At 49.2% G+C, this 14,629-nt stretch overlaps 3 protein-coding genes across 9 annotated transcripts in view; 1 reads left to right on the top strand and 2 right to left on the bottom strand.

The window, feature by feature from the left end:
- Positions 1 to 41: 41 nt before the first annotated feature.
- Positions 42 to 3,243, bottom strand: vps26c (VPS26 endosomal protein sorting factor C). Its single transcript, XM_019873001.1, has 8 exons — positions 3,044 to 3,243; positions 2,535 to 2,678; positions 1,999 to 2,148; positions 1,759 to 1,839; positions 1,575 to 1,649; positions 1,331 to 1,481; positions 861 to 1,013; positions 42 to 171 (listed from the first exon to the last, which is right to left on the bottom strand). The coding sequence occupies exons 1-8, from the start codon at positions 3,098 to 3,100 to the stop codon at positions 89 to 91; spliced, it is 894 nt and encodes a 297-aa protein (XP_019728560.1). The 5' UTR covers positions 3,101 to 3,243; the 3' UTR covers positions 42 to 88.
- Positions 3,244 to 3,879: 636 nt separating this feature from the next.
- Positions 3,880 to 8,105, top strand: LOC109517643 (uncharacterized). The gene is made up of 2 exons (XM_019872938.1): positions 3,880 to 4,474; positions 5,452 to 8,105. Exons 1-2 carry the CDS (start codon positions 4,238 to 4,240, stop codon positions 7,372 to 7,374), a joined length of 2,160 nt encoding a protein of 719 aa, XP_019728497.1. The 5' UTR covers positions 3,880 to 4,237; the 3' UTR covers positions 7,375 to 8,105.
- A 376-nt stretch (positions 8,106 to 8,481) lies between these two features.
- Positions 8,482 to 14,629, bottom strand: part of ttc3 (tetratricopeptide repeat domain 3) — a 15,899-nt gene continuing 9,751 nt past the window's right edge. For 4 of the 7 annotated variants that reach the window (XM_019872899.1, XM_019872861.1, XM_019872878.1 and 1 more), the window contains 19 exons: positions 13,853 to 13,893; positions 13,686 to 13,739; positions 13,477 to 13,544; positions 13,240 to 13,398; positions 12,194 to 12,680; positions 11,979 to 12,047; positions 11,757 to 11,906; positions 11,531 to 11,670; positions 11,311 to 11,379; positions 11,123 to 11,219; positions 10,900 to 11,003; positions 10,725 to 10,827; positions 10,449 to 10,541; positions 10,179 to 10,360; positions 9,866 to 9,980; positions 9,675 to 9,800; positions 9,337 to 9,429; positions 9,099 to 9,234; positions 8,482 to 8,667 (listed from right to left, as the gene is read on the bottom strand). In XM_019872899.1, coding sequence (XP_019728458.1) covers positions 9,127 to 9,234; positions 9,337 to 9,429; positions 9,675 to 9,800; positions 9,866 to 9,980; positions 10,179 to 10,360; positions 10,449 to 10,541; positions 10,725 to 10,827; positions 10,900 to 11,003; positions 11,123 to 11,219; positions 11,311 to 11,379; positions 11,531 to 11,670; positions 11,757 to 11,906; positions 11,979 to 12,047; positions 12,194 to 12,680; positions 13,240 to 13,398; positions 13,477 to 13,544; positions 13,686 to 13,739; positions 13,853 to 13,893 — 2,258 coding nt within the window. In that variant the 3' untranslated portion in view covers positions 8,482 to 8,667; positions 9,099 to 9,126. Of the gene's footprint in view, positions 8,668 to 9,098; positions 9,235 to 9,336; positions 9,430 to 9,674; positions 9,801 to 9,865; positions 9,981 to 10,178; positions 10,361 to 10,448; positions 10,542 to 10,724; positions 10,828 to 10,899; positions 11,004 to 11,122; positions 11,220 to 11,310; positions 11,380 to 11,530; positions 11,671 to 11,756; positions 11,907 to 11,978; positions 12,048 to 12,193; positions 12,681 to 13,239; positions 13,399 to 13,476; positions 13,545 to 13,685; positions 13,740 to 13,852; positions 13,894 to 13,990; positions 14,261 to 14,426; positions 14,593 to 14,629 lie in introns of all 7 variants that reach the window. The other 3 variants (XM_019872869.1, XM_019872888.1, XM_019872890.1) reach the window with 3 other exon arrangements.

The raw sequence follows: 14,629 nt of genomic DNA, 5'->3' as shown, positions 1-14,629 counted from the left end.
GGCAAAACGACACTTTTGGGAGGAATTAAAGGAATCAAACCTTGATTCTTCAACTTTTTTATTCATCCATACACCGACTCCTCTCCACTCAGACCCTGCACAGCTTCAGAGGGAAGTTCTCGGTGATCAGGTGATCGTCATGGAGCACGATGACAACGTTGACTTCAAACTCTGCGAGGAAAACGCGTATCTTACTTCATCATACGAACCGCGAGATGCCGGCGTCATGACAAACGCTTGCGACGCGATCGCATGGATTTTTTTTTTTTTTTATTCTTGTATTTCCATATGTAAGTGGAGTAGTTACTCCACCCCAGGGGTGGGCAAAGTGCAGCCCACCAAGTATTTACATAATCAAGAGTTGTGTCATATTTTGTGCATTCATTTATGTCGGGAAAATAATGTATTCATTTTTGTTATTAATTTATATGAAAACTAGAAACCTGGGCGAGACACATCCACCACGAGGGACAAGATTAGACCCCTGATACTGGAGCCGAGTACCCGTGAGTGTCATGGGAGTTCAGAGAAAATGTGTCATGCATGTGAGAAAAGATAATGCGGGTCACGGGGTTGAATGATGAAAAAAAAAAAAGCCACTTGATGTGCAACTCAAGCTATGTGGTGAGTCAGCGCCACTCCCAGTGTTTTTCGTACTCGTATATCTGTGAATAAATTACTTGCCATCAAAATACCCCGACCTTTGCTTTTGTTTCATAAAAGGCTCATTTTCTCCGCTTTTTGCTCAGAAACGCGTGTTTTTGGCAAGCCGTGCTCTACCACATGAATGCGGGGACCTCTACTTTGAAAACGGCGGGCAGTGAATGAGTTGCATGTCAAAATGTGAAAAGCCTACTGACCGACTTTGAAGTTGGTGGTCTCCAGGGTGGGACAGGTGAAGAGCCTGGGGAACACCATGTAGATGGGAATGGGCAGCCCGCGGCACACGTCGCCCTCGGCTATCTGGATGTTCTGGATCTCGGTGGCGTCTCGGGCGTAGCCTTCGGCGCAGCCTGGACAAGAAGACATTCGCGACAGGCGTCTCCAAATTTAAAAAAACAACTCACAAAATACTGAACGTTGAACATTTTATTTGATCGCTTTGTCAGAAATTGTAAACTGCTTTAATGTCAACTGAAGGCACGTGGCCGCAAACAAAAAGTGCTCCTTGCGCATACTGGACATGTGCAAAATCTAAGGGGTCGGGGGAGGGGGGGGGCCCTCGGACCTCTTGTTGATTTGTCCATCCACGAGATAGCGTTCTTCCACTTTTCTGACAAAAAAAAAAAATATTCCAATGAAACTAAAAGAACATGGCAAAGGTCCTTACCGCAGGTCTCCACTCGAATCAGCTGAAGCTCGACGCTCTTGATGGCAACGTCGGAACTCTCCACCACCACCTCTCCGGTCAGCGGGCGGCTTACGACGCAAGTGGTGTTGTCCAGGTGGCCTCGGATGAAAAACCTCGGCAGCAAACTCCGCTGAGGACCAAGACGGTGAGTGAGTGAGTGCGTTTGACTCTTGACAGCAAGCGGGCGGCTTGAACGGGAATTAAATCAAAAGGTTTGCGCCACCTCGCGGATGTTCTGCAGGGTGTCGGGGGTGATGGTGAAGTTGACCGGGGTGGCGCCGAGGTTTACTTTCTGGGGCTAAAGATGGTTAGAAACGAACCTTTAGAGATAACGAGCGTGCACATGGAACAAATTCAACTCGCATGTCAAGGCATCGCCGTATACCGAGTGAGTGCATTTTCCCAACCTGACAGTGCACGATGAACTCGCAGCTCCTGCTGAGGTCTTTGGCCAGCAGGGAGCGCTTCAAGTCACAGCGGAGAGTGTACTGCATGCAACCACCAACATTTGGGCTATGTTAGAATTTTGGCCGAGTCAAAGTGGTGCTTGACTCAAAATACGCAGGACTATTATGGACAAATGCAGAGAAACGGCGAGAACCGAGGCAGACGGGAAAACGGCCCATGTGCTTGTGTTGTGCGCTAACCTGGATGTTGATGAAGACCCCGTGGTAGGTCTCGTACAGAGCTTTGTTGCCTTTGGCATTGAGGGGGAACTCGAAAGGGATCTCGGTCTTGCCTCCTGGGATCTTGCCGGCCTTGGCCACCTCGATGTTGCAGCTGATCAGCGAGATGGGCTGCAGAAGCAACGTCAAATGCAGTCAGTGGACTTGCAATCAAATCAAGACAACCAAACGAGTGAGTGATGATTAAAATCGTTCAACTTTAGAGTGCATGATCAACGTCTGTGCTTTTTTTTTTTTTTTTTTTACATTCTGTGGACGTCCACTTCTGTGCCTTTCTGTGACTCTCTGTTGAGTGTGTTGCAACTGTAACCGCCTGAAAGTTTCACAGTGGCAACAGAGAGAGAGGTAGGGACTGGAAAAGTCACAGAAAGGCAAACAAGTGGAGATCCTTGAGCTCCAGTGCCCTAACAAAGACAGTACGACAAGAAATACGAGGTCGGGGCTTTCTGACCTCAGCTATTTGAACACATATCATTATTGATCTCTTTTCGATTTACCTTGACTGAGTTGTAGAAGGCCTCAAAGACACCCACGCTCTTGGAGCTCAGCTGCAGGTTGACCAGGCCCTCCATGCTCAGGGAGATTCCATGATGCTGCATCGCCTCCTTGCATGACAGCACGATAATGCCGGCCACAGACTCCTGCACGATGAGAGACAAACACGTTACCTACTGCTTGTGTCACCTGTTAAGACAGAACCCGATCTATTACTGATTACTGATTATGAATCCCAAATTAATAAAGGGGTACACATGTATTATTTACAAAAGAAGAACTTTAGATAGATAGATAGATAGATAGATAGATAGATAGATAGATAGATAGATAGATAGATAGATAGATAGATAGATACACACACACACACACAGGTTCTGGGAGGAAAAAGCTCGTTTGAGTGTGAAGAAAAGTAAATGAGGCGCAAGTCATGAGATAAGGAGGATGGCGCCGTCTCCTCTGTCAAACTTAGCATAGCCCATTAGCATCACTTCACGATCCACGTACTTACACCCTCATGATAAACTTTGTTGGCCCTTTTTAGTCGTATGTCCAACGTGACGCTCATCTCCGGTCGTCACACGCCAACCCAGTCTTTAGAGGGTAAAAATTTCATGCTGAAGAACTTGACTTGTTCGGGGTTTTTGGCCGAGTTAGATAGTTTACGTGCTTACTTCCGGGATATAAGCGGAAACAAGGCAAGTCTCCCAGAGACTTTTCCGGTAAAGTTTTCGAAGTAAAAGCGAATTAATCTCATTTATGATAGTGGGCGCTGTTTGCATCTTGTTTCCGAACCATTTTATCTGACAATAAAAATGCTATGTTGTCTTTTGAAAGTGAGAAGATTCTCTCTGCAAATAGAGAAAACAATTGTTTTTGTAGTTTTATTTTGAAATGCGTTATTTAGTTACCCTTACAAGCATTAGATTTTTCTGTTACAATAAATCAATATACAGGATATGCATACATATCCATACATTCATACACATCTTAAGTGGCTACAAAACCAATTAGTATTTTCGAAATTCACGTTAAAATCGACTCGTTCACATATTACAATTTAATCCCCGAAATAAGTCCCTTTATGTTGTCATAATTTTACAAGAAAAAGAGCAATTTTCTTGCAAGGGGCACACGTTTTTCTTGATAAGCTCCCTTCCTCTAAAAAAACATGAATTTATTGCAACATTGTGACTTTTCTCTTAAATGGGCAACTTTCTTGTTTTGTTGGCATTTAGTGGTACACATGGGAGTTCTGTAAATTGCCGTAAGGATGACGAGAGAGGGGTCCTTGAGGGGGGGAACAACAAAAAAAACCCTGAGAACCGCTGGAAAAAGTTTATCGTGAGTATTTTTTTCGTGTAACACAATACTTTAAAAAGTATGATGTAGATCAACACTCATAAGAGAGGTGACATGTTTATCCTAAATTAGTAGTTGAGGAAACACAAGAGGACTACAACACAGGAAGTAAAGTCTTACACGATGTGACGTCACCACTGGTCATGGGCGACCACAGCCAGACGTCGCGAGTTCGCCAGTGACGTCACCTTTTGTACAAAGATCAAGGCCGACACTTCACCGGGGGGCAATTTGACGGAACCACTAGTGTTTGCGTGAGTTTGTATATATGGTTCTACGCAGTCTAAATGCAGTGGACCCAAACACGTGACGTCACTTTCCTGCCGACCGAAGCGACCCCGAGATGGAGCCGGATCGTTTACTCAAGGTGGATGCCATTCTAGAGCTGGTCAAGTCCCGCTTCAATCTCATCTCCGCGGCCCAGTGGGCTTTGCTGGTGGCCGGAACTCCGGATTCGGAGACCAAGGCCGTTTTGGCCGATACGATCAGCGACGTGATCCAGAGGATCTCCTCCGAGGTGGTGCGGCAGCTGCAGCCCGCCATCAGCGAGCACCTGCGAGGACAAGCGTCTCAGGCTCAGGTCCGTACAGGTGGAAAAACTGCTCACGCTCTGCACTCGAGTACAAGTACAGATACTCAAGTAAATAAAACGGGCTAAAGTAGAAGTATAGGAAAGTACAATAGTTAAAAAATATTTGTACAATTAAAATAACAATGAGAAGAACAGACAAAAGTGCTTACGCTGTGGGCTTCTGTTAAAGTACAGATTTGAATTGAATTGAATTGAATACAACTTTATTGTCAAATGTGCTGTATGTGTACAGCACAGATGAAATTTCTTCCCTCTCAACATAAAACAGATACTTGTGTATAAAAGACTGGTCAAAGTAGTCAACTCACCAGTACTTAAGAAGGAATTAAACTCTGTATTCAAGTGCAAATAAATATATGAAAAAAAATGGCAAAAGTATGAGTATAACGTTAACTCCAGTACCTAGGTCAAAACAAAACAGTCTGATATGTACAAAAGTAAAACATTTCTGTTCTGTGAGTTGACAACGATAATCACTCTGAAAATATTTGTGAAAGAAATACTCTTGGTAAAAGTGCAAGTACAAATTCAGCCCCCACTTTTTATAGTTAAATGACCAGACTGGCAAAAATACTCACTATTCAGAATTACTGACACCCATGTCCAGAATGACTGCGAAAAGTAGCCAAAAGTTTGATAAAAACAGTCCTCAGTTCCCTTCAAAAGTACAAATAAGTTGTGTCAGTTACAGAGTTGAAAATTCGACCTAGAATACAGTAACAAAGTCAGCGTACTCCATAACAATGGGTGGAAAAACCCACACGACCTCTTTCTCTTTCTATTTTTTGGGGTGCCGTTTCTTCATTTGCGAGGTTGAAAAAGGGGACGGGCCTTTCTAAACAAAGGCGTAGAAAGTACAGATGGGTTTTCAAATGGAGTAAGACTAAAAAGTGGCCCGAAAAAGAGACACCTGAAAAATCTACTGACCGTAACGACTTGCACCGGGTTACTCCCCACCACCGCAGGTGAGCAATGCCATCGACCGGTGCAGTCCGAAGCTGAGCGAGTGCCTGACTGAGACCTTTGCGGCCGCCCTGGACCTCCCGCCGCAGAATTACGAGGGCGCGGGGGAGCTCACCACGCTGGTGGAGTCGGAAGTGAAGCACCGGGTGACGTCGGCCTTGTCCGTGGCGCGGAGTGCCGCCGAGTGGCCGTCGGACCCCGTTCTCTTCATCCGCAGCACCATGTCCAGCGTGGGCAACCTGGCCTCCATCTTCCGCAAAGCCGTGGAGTATCTGAGGCAGGTGTTCGCCCGGGCCCGCACGCCGTGCGTGGTGCTGTGCGGCCGCTCCGCCTTGAAGGCCGGCGACATGACGGACGCCGTGAGCGGGATCCTACTCAAGTGGTCCCGCGCCAGCAAGGGCGGGAAAGCCGTCCCGTTCGAACCCGCGGTCGACGTGGAGAAACTGAGTCAAGACTCGGAGATGGCGGGCATGGAGTACGTGAGCGAACAAGCCGACCCTCGGGCCAAGCAGAGCGCTCTGGTGGCCGCGCTGGACATCACCAAAAGCATCATCCAGGAGCCCTTTCGCGGGTCCGGGGACCGCGTGGAAAGCCGCCTGACGCGCTTCAATCTCAACCTGAAGCTCATCTCCAACAAAGTCAAGAATTTCTTCAAGTCGCTCGAGACGGCCAGCCCAGACGGCCACAACATACTGCGCAAGTTCCGCTTCTTCAAGTTTGCGCGCTTGCAGTTTGCCCGCATGCTGGGAGGACTCAAACGCGCCTTTAAAAACCAAGAGGCCTGTCTGGTGTCCCTCAGGCCGGATTACCCCAAGTCCCCCAAAGACAGCAAAGGTGGGGGCGCTTTCAGATCCAGCACCTTACACGTCAGGCCGTCGCAGAATCCCGCGTTTGAGTTCGAGGCCATCCAGGACCGGGTGGCCAAGATGTTCGATGACCTGAGCCAGATGGAGCCGGACGTCCGCGAGGCCAAAATCAAGCGCTACATGGACGAGAAGCTCCGGGGCTTCTCCCAAGAGCTCTCCTCTCGCCTGTACGAGTACCTCATGTCCTGTCAGAGCGAAGTATACGAGGTGCCCTCCAGCCGCTCCAACACGCCTTTCGTGGACTCGGTGCTGTGGGGCCGGCGGGGGAAGAAGAACTGGGACGGCGGGCAGAAGTTCTCCCCCGAGGTCCTGTACGCCATGACGGAGGACGCGGCCTGGAGGTTCCTGCAGCAGCTGCTTCTCTGGATGGAGACGGAGCCACAAGGCGAGGAGACGTACGCCGACGAAGTCTCCGGCGCCGTCAGCGAGATCAACCAGCTGGTCGTCACCGCCCTCAACGCCGACGAAGACCAGGAAGAGCCCCCGAGGAGCCAGCGAGTGAGCGAGAAGACGCTTCCCAAAGACGAAGGGAGAATCCAGAAGAGCGTCTCCGCGGCTTCCGACTCACAGCCTCCCCAAACACGGCACTCGGCGCTCACGGTCGTCCCGGGGCCGTCGACCAATCTTTCTCCCAGGTGGGATCGCACGGCGTCCTTCAACGTGAAGCTGACCCGCCTCCTGGCCTCCACGCTGGCCACGCAGCTGGGCCAGCGCCTGCCTCGGAAGTGCAAGCAGTCTCTGAAGATGGACGCCCTGATGCTGGTCGTGGATCATCTGTCGTGCAGGGCCGTCGAGGAGATCAGCCCGCATCACATGGACAACATCGAGACGATGGAGAACCTGGAGGAGGTGATCACGCCCGTCGTCAAGAAGCTCCTGGCCCACTTTGGCTCGCCGACCAAACTGGTGGAGGCCGTGACGTTGGACGAGGCGTCTTTTGATGACGCCGTCTTCAAGCACCTCCTGACCCAACTTACCACCGTCAGGGAACAGCCCAAAGTCAGCAAGGGCCTCAGCTTCTTCTCATCCGTGGCCAAGCTGTGCTCTCGCTCCACGTGACCCCACCTTCCTTACCTTCTTTCAGGAGTCGCTCCCCAACACTCTTCCCGCTGCGCGTGTATATAGTGTGGATACTTTTCTCATGCGAGCCGACAGTCATACACGGTGGCGTCTACTTACGAGTAACCCCACCCATTTGTTTTGAGATGACAAGGCATCACGGGCGAGTTCCGTTTTCGTATTTGCGTTGCGAGCGTGACAATTTATTCAAATGGGGAAAATTGATTTGACGGACGCATCGAATCGAGTGCTTGGTCACGGAATGATTTCAGCTTGTAAGTCGAGGGAGCGCTGTCAACACATGTATCATGTACTTTTTTTCCGATCGTATCGTTGATAATATTTATTGATATTCTTTTATGCCCACGTCCGTTTGGGGATGGGACTTTTATGGGCTGCGGTTTTTCGGTTTCGCAATTCACTTCACATGGACTGTGCGTGCGTGCGCGTTGACCCGCTCTCACAGTCGCAGTCAAACCACTCACACGAGCTGGGGATCTGAGAGACGGAAATTTGAATTGGCACTAGCTTCATTCAAATCTCCGCCGTGGATTCATTTTGGTTTCACTTATGAAGACGAGGGCGTGGGAGTGAAAACTTTGGACAGATGTTTTACTATCGGCAAGTGCTGTCGTGTACTTCTAAGGAAACAAGCAGTATGACCAAGCTTCTCCTGTCGATATCATGAGATACCGCGGAACCTCGATTTAATCGACATGGCTCCAAATGGACAAAAAAAAACACTGTTCAGTCCATTTCCCTTCACTGATTTAATCGACATGGCTCCAAATGGACAAAAAAAACTGTTCAGTCCATTTCCCTTCACCTTTTGGACAGTAGCTGTGAACCTCTCTGAGTGACGGAATTGGCCAGAGCGCCAGTAGACGGCGCTGTGGTGCAACCAATGGAGATGAGCGACAAGTTGTCACTGTCGCAGGCCCACGGTGGTGCCTCCGTGGCAGCCATGTTGGTAGTGGCGACAGTCCCAACAAAGGCAAACGATGCAAAGCACTGACGGGAGCTTCTCCGCACCACCGTAGCCGCGCAGCTCAAAAAGAGCATCGAGTATCCCGCCGGCTCCACAAGCATCAGCACAGTTGATTGGGATAAACTTTTCCCACACTTTCAAGCGTTTGTTTATTTATTTCCAGTGATTTTGTGATGGGTGTTTTTAGGCCATGGGAAAAAAAAAAACAGTTGGCCTCCCCCTCAATTAGTCCAGCTTTGAAGTGTCATGACTGCCAGGAAAACAAACTTGACTTTTATGAGTCATAGCTAAGAACATCTACATCAGGGGTGTCAAACTCATTTCACATTGTGGGCCACATACGGACTCGGTAGATGTCAAGTGGGCCGGACCATTAACATTATACCATACTGTGCTATGAATCACCAAAATATCATCTCTTTCCTTTGTTTTGGTCTCAAGAAGCATTGATTGGCGCTTTCATATCATTTGCTGCGTTGGGTCTATCTCGGTGACAGACTGAGACTGCTGTTTTATTCTCCGATCAAAACAATGTTGTCTTCTACTGTGATCAAAACAGTGTGCCCCCTAGCGGATAATCCACGAATTGCATTTTATTGAAAATATTCATTCTGTGTCTTTAATGCATTTTTTTTTCCACTTTTAAATCATCCCGCGGGCCGGATCAAACCTCCTTGGGGGCCGGTTCCGGCCCGCGGGCCGTATGTTTGACACCCTTGATTACATAAAAAGGGCGAAAGGGCAAATTAAAATAAGAGAGGACATCACGGAGCCTGGCGCCTCCTACCGGGTAGCACAGGGAAGTCTTTGAACCTGGTTTCCTTCCGGCAGTTGGGACACGTGCTACTATCCTTCAGCCACGACGCGATGCACTGAACACAAAACACCGCAACATGTGTTCAAAGCGATGCACGGACCACAGATGGTGTTGACACTCCACGCCAACACAAAATATGCGGCTTAGTCCGACTCACTTTCTCATGGAAGGCGTGTCTGCACTCCAAAACCAAGCAGTGGGGTGGACTCATTTCTTCATGACAGATGGCACAAGGGTCCTCCAAGTTCAGCTGCAATCACACACACAAGATGCAAACGATAGGAGCTTCTCAAACTTACTCAATATGTTTGTCGGCAGCAGTAAACGACAAATGCAAACGTCCAGCGCAGTGCAGGAGTCAAATACCAACGGATTGTACTTAACAGTGAAATATAATTGAAGCGGATTGTACAGGGTAACAAAAATAAAAAAAATACAGCACCATAACATGTCGAGGCAAACTGAGTCATTCACACGTGATATATTTGAGTTTACCGCATTGGCGCCGAGCGGTGGTTGGTCCCGTGACTTCTGCCAGATCGAAGAGGGCTCGACGGGAGGTGGTGCAGCCGCAGCCCCCGCCGCAGCGTTGGTGGATGTCGCCCCGGATGCGATCGCCTCCTGAGAGGACACGATTGTCAATGTGATGAAATCAAGGCACGAAGCTTGACTTTGAAATGCTCGACCTTCTGGTCCAGGATCAGCTGGCTCACTGCACTGACCACGTCCTGCAAGCTCATGTTGCTCAGACTGCCGCCATTGGCTGACCGCAGATCCTTAAAAAACTTCATCAAGTCCGACCTTGGGGGAGAAAAAAAAAAAAAGTTAGGCTGGCTGGTGTGATTTTATTCATACACGAAACGAAAATGGAAAATGTTACTGCCGATGTTAGTATTTTACACGGTAGCTGCAGTGGAGCCGAGACCAGAGCGAAAATCAATTTGTTATGCTCCCGAAATAGCATCATACAATTTAATCTGGTGACCATTTTGTTTTCACCTGGTGTATTCGGGGAAGATGGTGCCGAGGCTCTCCACGGCCTTGTCAAGCACGGTGTTTCCGGCGGCCTGCGTGGGTCCGGCTACGTTCCGAGTCTCTGCGGCCGCGGCCTGCGCGGCAGCTACGGTCGACTGCGGCGGAGGCGGGAGAACAACGCTCAACGCGGCCACATCGGAAGACAGCTGCAACGTTTTACAGAAGAGGGCAGAGTTGAGACCATTTCCAAGCTGGAAATCGATGCTCATCAAACTTTCTCATTCGGTGTCTTACCAGAGAAACTTGAGGATCGGTTTGGTGACTCCCGAGCAGCTCTTTTACCTCTTGGCCACGTTTGACTTGCTCCACGTGGTCCTTGTACTGTATCTGGGGTTACATTTAAGTGTCAGTGATGACTGAGTTCTCTTGTATCTTGGATTTGTGACTACTTGGGGAGGGTAACGGGCTTCGTACACAACACATCCAAAAAGCAGAAAATGGCACACGGCTGCCATTTGTACGGAACAGCAGTACGGTGGTTACGTTGAGCATTTGATCCCATTTGCGTACCTCCAAAGCAGCAATTTTCTGCTCCAGCTCTTGGATTTTGCCTCCCATGTTTTGTCTGCTGGCTTCCAGGGAGGGATATCTGCCAGTGAAGTGTCGAGAACCACTTCAAGTTAAGTCAAGGCCAATCCTAAAACAGCCCTCGTCACATATTTCAAGTCTTTGCTCCGCTCCTTACTGTTGCACGCATTTGTCCAGCTTGAGCTGCAGAGTCTTGGCGTCAGCCAACCGAGCGCGGAGGCCGTACAGGCGCTGATCGCGACTGCTCTCCAACATGGACAACTGGTGGAGCAAAAAAATCGGGATGACTTTTTGTTTTCTTTCTTGACTCCAAAGATTAAAAGGTTGCTGGCTCCTGCTCTCGACTGCGCAAAGTTACAAATGATTTCAAAACGGCTTACTTGGGCACTGCGGGACCTTCTGTGCGCTGCGGCGATGGAGTTTCTGCAGCGCTTGATCTCATCCTCCAGACTCATCTTCTCGGCTGCTGACTGATTGCTTGAAGATGGATTTTTTTTTTTAATGGTCTTATTAGCATCCCATTTAAGTCTTCTTTCTCATCAGCGTATGGCGCGTCAACGAAACGTACCTTAGGTCCAAGAACCTGTTCAACTTCTCGTCATAGCTGGTCTTGTTTGCTCGAATTTGTTTGCTGAAACTGCATGTGATCAAATAGGAACGCTGTTTAGATCACGGGCGTCCAAACTACGGCCCGGGGGCGGTTTGCGGCCCGCCATCCATTGTTTGGACACCCCGGGTTGAGATTGAGGCCACAACTGCAACAGTTTTGTGTGGATTTGCATACGGACCTCGCCCCTTCCTCCACCAACTTTTCCGTCTCAATCTTGAGGGCCTTCAGCACCTCCTGGTTGGCTTTCTTCTCCTTCTGGTCCCTCTTCACCTCCTCCTCAAGCTTCTGCTGGAACAGGCTCATCTCTTTGTCCGTAACCTTGACGGGGGCGGGGGGGAGACAACGTGGCGGTATTTGAGACACGAGCCAGATCTGCCGGTTCCACATTGCGTTCTGGAGCTCACTTTTATGTTTGTACTGATCTCCTGGATGTCTTTCTCCAAGGACGCCAAAGTCATCTGGTGCTTCTGATCCACCAGCTCGCGGTCGTGGGCTATTTTACTTATCTGCTGCCCCATTTCTTGAATCCGCTTGACCCTTTTGTTGATATCACCCTGGAAGACGATTGCTCGTTGAACAAAGGTACAGTACAGCATCTGGAGAGTAACTCGTACACAAGAACTGACCTGGAGGCTCTCGTAAGGCTGCAAAGGTTCCGTGTTCACCGCAACACAGTCCTTGACTGCTTGATATGTCTGAGGGAGGACGGAAAACAAAGCGCAGTGTGTTGTGTGTGTTACGTGCTTCCATCGTCCACTGAATATGATTCATTGGTCGATTAGTAGCAATTCCGGTATGACAACATTGCCCAAGTTCATCCACGGCAATGCTGGCATCTTACCTGTACTTCTGCGTGTTTCTTCAAAATGGCTTTAGCCGGTGTTAAACTTAAATCACTTGTATCGGAATACGTTTCCCAGGCCTCGTCCACCTGGCCAGCAGAAAGATCCAGGGATCGAAAGGGGTTGGGCGAAAGCTTGCCGCAGCCCGAGTTATTGACAGGGCCTTTGCCGATCGGTGGGAGGAGTTTATCCATATCGAAAGTTATATAAGGCTCGGCGTTACGAAGATTTGCGCCGGATGAAAATACGTGCGGAGGCTGCGGGAGGTCCAAGCGGGCGGCCGCCTGCAGGGCCGCGGCCCACTTGGCCAGACCCACGCGGCCACCGATGTCGCTGAAGCGAAGGGATTGCAGCAGGAAGCGCTCCAAGCCGCCCGCCTGTTGGATCTTGGCCTGAGCCACGGGCGGGAAGTTTTCGATCTCGCCTCGCAGCAGCGGGTCGTCGGCCGGCAGGGGGCCGTGTTCTTCCAGAACCTGCGCAAAATACCTACAAGGGGAAAGAGGACCTTATGACTTGGGCTTTGAATTGCCCGTACGGTGAACCCGCACATATTCGCAGTTTCGCAAAACCCATCTTGGCCATCGATCTTGTCTGCCTCCTCAGAGGTCTGAAAAAGTCAGCCGCTGACCCCCTGCGGCTGAAAGAACTAATTGGCGTTTCGTTTTGATTGGAGAGAACTACTGAACTTCGTTTCGACCGGTTCACACGTATTGGTCAATGCTTTACAATAAAGCAAAATTGAAAATTGACTTGTGACTGATAAATAAATAAGTAGAATCGGGGTCCGCAAAAGTCGGACTCTGCAGGTTTGGCTTTTTAAAGATCGGTGATCGGCCAGAAAACTGTGATCGGTGCATCCCGGCCTCAATGAGTCACGGATTTTCGCTATTTGTTTCACAATTCTGATACCTTCTGGACCCACTCGCTTGCCATGACTCGCCAAAGAAATTTCATGATGAATTTTTAAAAAATGGGTGGGGCGGAATACCACTTTGCGTCGGTCTACCATTCCCACCTCGGTTGACCATCTGAGGCTTGTACTCACTCATACAAATTTTCCACGGTGAAATCCGGATTGTTGTCCAAAATCCGTTGAGCCTCCCTCGTGCGCCCCGTGCCGTAATACTGTTCCTCAAACTGGGCGATGGGCGTTCGAAGGTGGTGGGGAATGCTAAAGGGCTCGTCGGGGTCAAGGAAATATCTGCGGATGAAAACGACACGCTTCATTAGGGAAGCGATTCTGCCATCCCCGACCAGACGGCCTCGCGCTGGCCATGCCACTTACATCGGCTCTTCTTGGTCCCACTCATCCGCCGCATCATTTTCCCACCCGCAAATAAATGGAAGAACCTAAAGAAGATCAGTTCGGAGTGACAAATGACCCAACGCCTTGCTTCATGTGACAGCCAATACTGTAACTCGCCAATCACGATCCAGATGCTGAGGAGTTTGAAAAATCTTCCCAACCAGGCACAAGACTAAACAACTAACCTGCGGCTCTTTTTTTTTTCTTCGTCCTCGGCTCTTATTGCTCGCGGGAAAACTCTGAAAGAGGCAAAACGTGTTACTTGACACGGCAAAACTGTTTTGTCATCGGCGACAGACGGCGGCAAGTGTTGCGGCATGTGACGAAAAGGAACGGCTCCCGTGTTGCTTACATTTTGATTACCGGATTTCTTTAGAACAGAACAGTGTCCGTCTGAGGGAGAGAAAAACAAAAACAACATAGTTGAAAGTCACATGATGATGATTGGGCAAAAAGAAAATCTCAAGAAATATGAGGTGGAAATACGTACCTATCATACAAACAAAATATTCATCGAGTAAATTATTTAACGAGATGTTAACATCTTTATGCTCCTCGAGAGTCCAGATAAAAAGTCTCATTTCATGCGGCGGAGCCCATTTGACATATTTAGTCAAGTTGCTTGAAGTCAAGTCGGCGCCAGGGGGGTCGTGGTCAGAAATAATCTCTTTCAAAGGGGCAAAGGTCAACAGCGGGCTTAGGTCCAGTTCATCCAGGTGGTCTGCATTGCGTTCAACGAACGACTTGGCCGCCTTGAGATCTTGAAGACAGGAAGTCGAGTTTAAGAACACGAAAAGAAAAGGCATTTGTCAAAAACAGCCTTTGAATCCCAATTTTCTTTTTTTTTTTTTTTTTTTAAATGTAATACACTTGCTTCCATGATGAAAGCGCATTTTCAGATCAGCTGGTGACGAAAGCGTTCTGACCTGCATCGTCCAGCCGTCCCGCCCAGCGGCTGAGGTCGGCGTTAATATTCAAAGTATTTGAAAGCAGCTGGATGAAGGCGCGCGCCCAAACGCGATTCTTCCTCTGGAGGAGAAGCTCCGCGGCTTGATCCAGCGTCTCCAGGCGCTCCCGCTCCCAGTCCAGCATCTTGGCGGCCAGCCGGTTGCCCCCGCGCGGGGCCCGG

The sequence above is a fragment of the Hippocampus comes genome, unplaced genomic scaffold, assembly GCF_001891065.2.
Source record: "Hippocampus comes isolate QL1 unplaced genomic scaffold, H_comes_QL1_v1.1 scaffold33, whole genome shotgun sequence".
Lineage (NCBI taxonomy): Eukaryota > Metazoa > Chordata > Actinopteri > Syngnathiformes > Syngnathidae > Hippocampus > Hippocampus comes.
This window is presented reverse-complemented; position numbering and strand designations above follow the sequence as displayed.

What these genes read in the sequence shown, in the direction of transcription:
- vps26c (XM_019873001.1), bottom strand. Translation starts at nt 3,100, where the DNA reads ATGAGCGTCACGTTGGACATACGACTAAAAAGGGCCAACAAAGTTTAT. An exon ending in GGGTCTTCATCAACATCCAG is followed by an intron (nt 1,840 to 1,998) that starts GTTAGCGCACAA and finishes GGTTGCATGCAG; the next exon opens with TACACTCTCCGCTGTGACTT. An exon ending in CCCTGCAGAACATCCGCGAG is followed by an intron (nt 1,482 to 1,574) that starts GTGGCGCAAACC and finishes CTTGGTCCTCAG; the next exon opens with CGGAGTTTGCTGCCGAGGTT.
- LOC109517643 (XM_019872938.1), top strand. Translation starts at nt 4,238, where the DNA reads ATGGAGCCGGATCGTTTACTCAAGGTGGATGCCATTCTAGAGCTGGTC. An exon ending in GACAAGCGTCTCAGGCTCAG is followed by an intron (nt 4,475 to 5,451) that starts GTCCGTACAGGT and finishes CCACCACCGCAG; the next exon opens with GTGAGCAATGCCATCGACCG.